At 40.8% G+C, this 6,147-nt stretch overlaps 1 protein-coding gene across 1 annotated transcript; it reads left to right on the top strand.

Annotated features, from left to right (window-relative positions):
* Positions 1-4,768: 4,768 nt before the first annotated feature.
* On the top strand, positions 4,769-5,608 carry LOC122672584. The gene has a single exon (XM_043870043.1). The coding sequence runs from the start codon at positions 4,769-4,771 to the stop codon at positions 5,606-5,608; it is 840 nt and encodes a 279-aa protein (XP_043725978.1).
* The last annotated feature ends 539 nt before the right edge of the window (positions 5,609-6,147 follow it).

Below are 6,147 nucleotides of genomic sequence, written 5' to 3'. Positions count from 1 at the left end.
ATTCAGAGTTGCAATAACTATAGATGCATAAAACAAATGAGTCATACTATGAAATTATGGGAGAGGGTTATCGAAATCCACCTGAGACAAGAAAATATAATCACGGAGTATCAATTTGGTTTTATGCAAGCTAGGAAGATCTACGACAGAAGCTATTTACTTACTCAGGAGGCTCATAGAAAGATTTAGAGATTGCTCCAAATGGTCTTTATAGAAAAAAAAGTGTTTTCAAGTAAACCCTAGATAGTTGATATGATAAGTACTATAGAAAAGAAGTGTTTTCCAATAAATAGGTGGACATAATTAAATATATGAATGATGGTGTGGTGACTAGCATAAGAATTGTGTTGACCAAGATAGTGAATTTTCGATTAAAATTGGGTTACATCAAGGATCAGCTTTAAGACCTTATTAGTTTGTTTGCGTTTATCATGAATGATTTAACCATATTCAATCAAGATGAGGTTTCTTGGTGTATGTTTTTTGGTGATATTATTTTGGTTGATGTGACAAAAGCAGGGCATAACGCCTAGTTGAAGTTATGGAAATCAACCTTGAAATCAAAGGCCTTAAGATAAGTAGAATTAATATATAGTATATAGTGTGTAACTTTAGTTACTCTAGGACGATAATGAAGTGGTGAAAATTGATAAGAGGGAGATTCCGCAAAGTGGTTATTTTAGGTATCTGAGTATAATCATAAATAAAGAAGGTGATTTAAAAGATGATGTTTTACAGAGAATCAAAATAAGGTTGATGAAGTAGAGGGGTGTGTCTGGAGTGTTATGTGATTGACGTATTCTTTTAAAACTTAAAGGAAAAATTTTATAGGACAGCCATATAACCAGCTATGATATATATATGATGTAAAATATTAAGCAATTAAGAAGCATCATATAAACATACTCTGTGTAGTGGAGATAAGGATGTTGAGATGGATGAGTAGCAAAAGTAGGAAAGATAAAGTAAGAAATGACCATATTAGAGCTGATCTAAGAATAGCTTTGATAGCTACGAGAAAGTTGTTTGAGGTTGCATAGTCATATTCAACGGAAGCCTTACAAAAACTCCAATGGATCAGTACGTAGAAGTGATTTGGTTCAGATTAAAAGATTTAAAAGAGCTAGGGACAGATCTAAAATAATCTTAAGAGAAGTGGTGAAGAAAGACAAACATAGCTTAAGCCTTATATCAAGTATGACTTCAAATAAAACTTATTAGAAGGCAAGGATTTAGTTAGCTAACTCCATTTATTTGGGATAAGATTGAATTGTTGTTTTATAAATGTACGATACCCTCTCAATGTCATTTGAGGGCCTCGCTCTCCCTTGACTATGTCTGAAGGAAAACTTGGTCCCAAATATTAAAGAATGAAGGAGAGAGAAAAAAATTGGGTAAAAGAGAGGCGGCATCAATATATGCCTTTCAAGCATCAGCACTCACCACCCTCCACCAAATAAATTGACAGAATAACAAATCGAAGGGCAAAGAAAGGAAAGGGTGGTGGTCACTCTCACTACTTTGCTCTGTTTTAATAAAATTGCGACCAAGATTTTTAAAAAAGAGAGAGGAAGAAAACGCTACCTAATAGGGGTTTTTTTGGTTTTTTCTTTTTCCAAATTTGGGTAATGGTATAGGCTCAATCAATCAAGGATGACAAGAAGAGAAAGGGGTGGGAGGGGGACAATTACATTGGACACTTTATTCACCTTATCCTCCAAACCTACGCCACGGCGACCCTTTCCCGTCGTCTCTTTTCCACGTTTATCGGGTCAAATTACATTTTACCTCTCTTAAATTACAAATAAAGCACTGTTTTCTTTGCCCGTAATCTTTTCTTTGTTTTTATTTGTTGAAGAAGAGTTTGTGCAAGTAACCGACAAAGTCTTTCATGTCAAGGTGTCAGCGAAGCTGTTATTCTCTTTTTGAACAAAGGTAATTATACAAGAAACAAACTTAAAAAATTAAATAATATATTCTACAGGCTGAATCTGCAAAGGTGAGGGACCTCGTCCATTAGTAAGGTAAGAAATCGAATTCTTATTGCCTAACTAAATTAGCACATTACCTACGACGACCATGAGAATGTATTCCAAAAACAAAGAATTTTCTCCTCTTTGGTTTCTTGTCTGGTCAGGTGCGCAGGTTCCTCTCATAGGAAGGATGAAAATGATGACCTCACCTTACCTGGGCAATGTGTTTGGGCAGGGGTGAGGTCATCATTTTTGCCCTTCTTATGAGAGGAACTTACGCATCTGATTGGGGAATCGTTATCGTCTATGGTTCCCTGATCGATGATCCATCCGAGGCACCTGATCAAATACTCTACTCGGGTGGGATCCACCCTCCTCTTGTGAGAGACACTAAGAAATCGCACCGATCAAAAACCGCATATGATAAAAATTCCCTGACCGAACAAGAAACCTGGGAGGAAAACGATCCGTCGATCCCCAACCAATGAACTGCCAGAAGTGCCAGCGTCTCACCCACTAAAACATCGTAAAATATTGTAGGATTGGAAACTGTCAGAACCGAAATACCATGACTGTCTCGACAGATATAACCCACTCCTCTATTATGTGAATTTTTTTTATTTATTTATTTATTTTTTAGATACGTAAAGTATACACCTAAAACCCCTTTAAAATAGACTTAAAGTGGGAAATGTGAATCTTTTCTTTGTTGTGGGAAAACTCATAAATTAAATATATTTAGACTCTTATTATTTTCTGGGTTGTGAAATGGTCTCAAGTCTCTCAAAAGTGTTTGGTGTCTTCCTGAATGCTCAACTCCACCATCTTCCCATAATTGGACCAATCACTTGCACTTTCTACCAAAAATTTAAAAGTTGTCCATTTAGTAATGGTTGTCTTTCAAAGTTTGTACGGTAACTGGAGGATTGAGAGTAGGAGAATATGTACATGTGTGTGAGGATGAGGAGAATATGCTTATTATGGTAAGGTTGGGTTGGGTTTGGAAAGTTGTTATCAGAAAAAACAAAAAAAGATTTTGGAAAGTTGAATATATATAATAATAATAATACTAATAACAATAATAATAAGCTGATGAGGCTATTTCATGTTGTACGTAGCTCGCTAGTTCGCATCCCTTGTCTTTACTCTTTACCCCTTAAAAAAAAATATTCAGATCCATCTCCTACCATCTATGGGTGTCGTCCCCACATCACAGAGGTGGTCCCCAAACTCTATGATTGGTGGGAGATCGACTTTGGGGGTTAAATGTCATTGGAGAGGATCCAGACAAAGAATTCAGATCTTCTCCAATGACATTTAACCAGCAGAGTCCATCTCCCACCATTCATGGGGTTTGGTCCCCACATCCCAGAGGTGGTCCCCAAACTATGATTGGTGGGAGATCAACTCTAGTGATTAAAATGTAATTGGAGAGGATCTGGACTCACTAAGAATTTAGATCCTCTCCAATGACATTTAACCACCAGAGTCCATCTCCCACCATCCATGGGGTGTGGAGATCACACTCCATAGGTGGTCCCCACACTCTATGATTGTTGGGAGATCGACTCTGGTGGTTAAATGTCATTGGAGAGTGATACACCATAATTTCTACTTCAAATCATGATCGTACACGTGGACTCATTTGGAAATAAGGCTCAGAAGCACGTTTGGAGAATCTCACGTGCCCAACGGTTATAAAACTCACTCCCACTATGGCAGTTAAAAAACCACTCATGATCAATCCCACATGGACCGGGAATGCCGGGATTAAAGAGGGGACCACATCAAGAATGGGAGTGTTGAAAATCCGTGCTGCTAGGGAAGACCATGGCTAACGAAGAATGGGTTATTTGATCCATATAAATATAGGGTTAGCCCCTCATGTAAGGGGATCAGAATGCATTCAACAATCAATAAAGAAAAAATTTTACGCCGCGGTCTCCTCTCTATCTTCTTTCTTTCGTTCTCAATTTTCTTTACTAGCTAGAGAACTGTGTTTACAGCAAGGGATTTCTTCTGTAGAAATTCTTGCACAACATTTGGCGTCGTCTGTGGGAATGAAGAAGAAAGACCTACGAAGATCCCACCATGAACAATACAAGACACCAGTCAAGAATCATTCGATCCGCCGCCTCAGCGGCCATCCCTCCCCTAGGACCTTCCGCTATAGCTCAGGGAGGAACTTTGCCAAGACCGACTGCTTCCCGACAGGAAGGTGAAAATCTCATCCTAGAAGATCAGGAGCCACCGTGTCAGGAGGAATCCCAACCAAGACTCCAAGGAGACCCTCCGCGTTATGTTACAGTGGAACAATTTGATGTGATGTAAGCCCGCTGGGATGATAAGATGGAGCAGATGCTGGAAATGCAACGAGGTCTTTTGCAGGGGATCCCAATACCCCCCCTCCACCGCCAGACGGGGAAAGATCTCTTTCATCGGAGCACAATGCGAACCATAGCAACGCAAACAACACCAGACGGAAGAATAAAGAGGCACGGGGAAACACCAAGAATCAAGATTCACACATGACCAAGGTCGAACAAGCTCTGAACGACAAAGTTCTGGAGCTCCAAGACCAAATTCAAGAAGTTATAAGGGGAAAGAACCAAGCTCTAGTTCATAATTTTCACTTCACTACGGATTTAGCATTCACGGATGAAGTGCGATTGGAGCCTCTCCCAAAAGGGTTCAAGATGCCAACCATAGAACAATATGATGGCACCACGGATCCAAAAGATCACTTGGAAACCTTCAAGTCCCTCCTATTCTTTTAAGGCGCTTCTGATGCTATAATGTGTAGGGCTTTCCCCTCCACCCTGAAAAGAGAGGCATGGCAATGGTTCTCTCAGCTCCCTCTACGGTCCCTCTCCAATTTCACGGACTTGGGAAGAGCCTTCTTGGCTCACTTTGTGAGCAGCAGGGTTCATAAAAAGACAGCGGCTAATTTACTGGCCATAAAGCAATGCCCCGATGAGTCCATCAGGGGTTTCCTTACCAGGTTCAATAAAGAGGCCTTGGAGGTGCAAAATTTGGATCCAATAGTGAAGTTCCAGGCGCTGCGTAGCGGAATACGAGATGTCGAATTGAAAAAATCCTTGATCATGGACGAACCAAGAGATATGTATGAATTGTTTTCTAAATGTGAAAAATATATCAATTTGGCTGAAGTTCTTGCAGCCGAGAAAGAAGATAAAGCTGAGAAGAAAGTCCAAGAAAAGGAGGAAATCCCTCACGAAGCCGGTACGAAGCGTCATCGAGATGACAGAGATGGCGGAAGAAAGAAAGATGATAGGAAAGCTTGGGTTACCAGAGCTACTGATCTGGGACCTGAGCCGGTCTATATAGCTCTGACTCACGCCCGAGCACATATATTAAATGAAATTAAAGATCAAGTGACCCTACGGTGGCCCTCCAAGATGGTTAAGCTAGCGCATGAGCGCAACAAAAATAAGTACTGTCGCTTTCATCAAGATCATGGTCACGATACCGAGGAGTACAGACAGCTGAAAGATGAGATTGAGACTCTCATTCAAAGAGGGCGCCTAGGTCAATTTATCAAGAAAGAAGGAAATGAACGCAAGTTGGATTACCGTGCTCGGGAGCCAGAAGAAAAACAAAGGTCATCCACATAAGCTGATAAAGGAGAACTTCCCCAAGGTAAGCCCCATGCTGGGAATGCGCCCTTGAGGGAAATAATTACCATATTTGGCGGACCTGGTGTGGAAGGAGAAACCTCGAATTCCTGAAAGTAGCATACTCGGAGTGTAATGCAAGCAAATCCCACGATCAAAAGGAGGAGAACGGGTTATCCCATAACCTTCTCTGATGAAGATCTGGTGGATTCAGACCCCCCATGATGACGCCTTGGTGTTCAAGATGGTTATAGCCAACTGCATAGTGGGAAGGATCCCGGTAGACAATGGGAGTTCAGCTGACATCCTCTACTACAATGCCTTTGAAAAGATGCTCCTGAAACCCGAGATGCTAAAAAGGGTGGGGTCTCCCTTGTACGGTTTCAATGGGGCCCCGGTGCAAGTCGAAGGATTAATGGAGCTACTGGTCACTGTGGGGACGGAACCCAAACTCTCTACTATGATGTTAAACTTTCTGGTAGTAAAGGTGAATTTCACTCACAATGGAATATTGGGGCGACCAGGACTCAATGCACTGC

This window comes from Telopea speciosissima, chromosome 8 (genome assembly GCF_018873765.1).
Source record: "Telopea speciosissima isolate NSW1024214 ecotype Mountain lineage chromosome 8, Tspe_v1, whole genome shotgun sequence".
In the NCBI taxonomy this organism is placed as follows: domain Eukaryota; kingdom Viridiplantae; phylum Streptophyta; class Magnoliopsida; order Proteales; family Proteaceae; genus Telopea; species Telopea speciosissima.
This window is presented reverse-complemented; position numbering and strand designations above follow the sequence as displayed.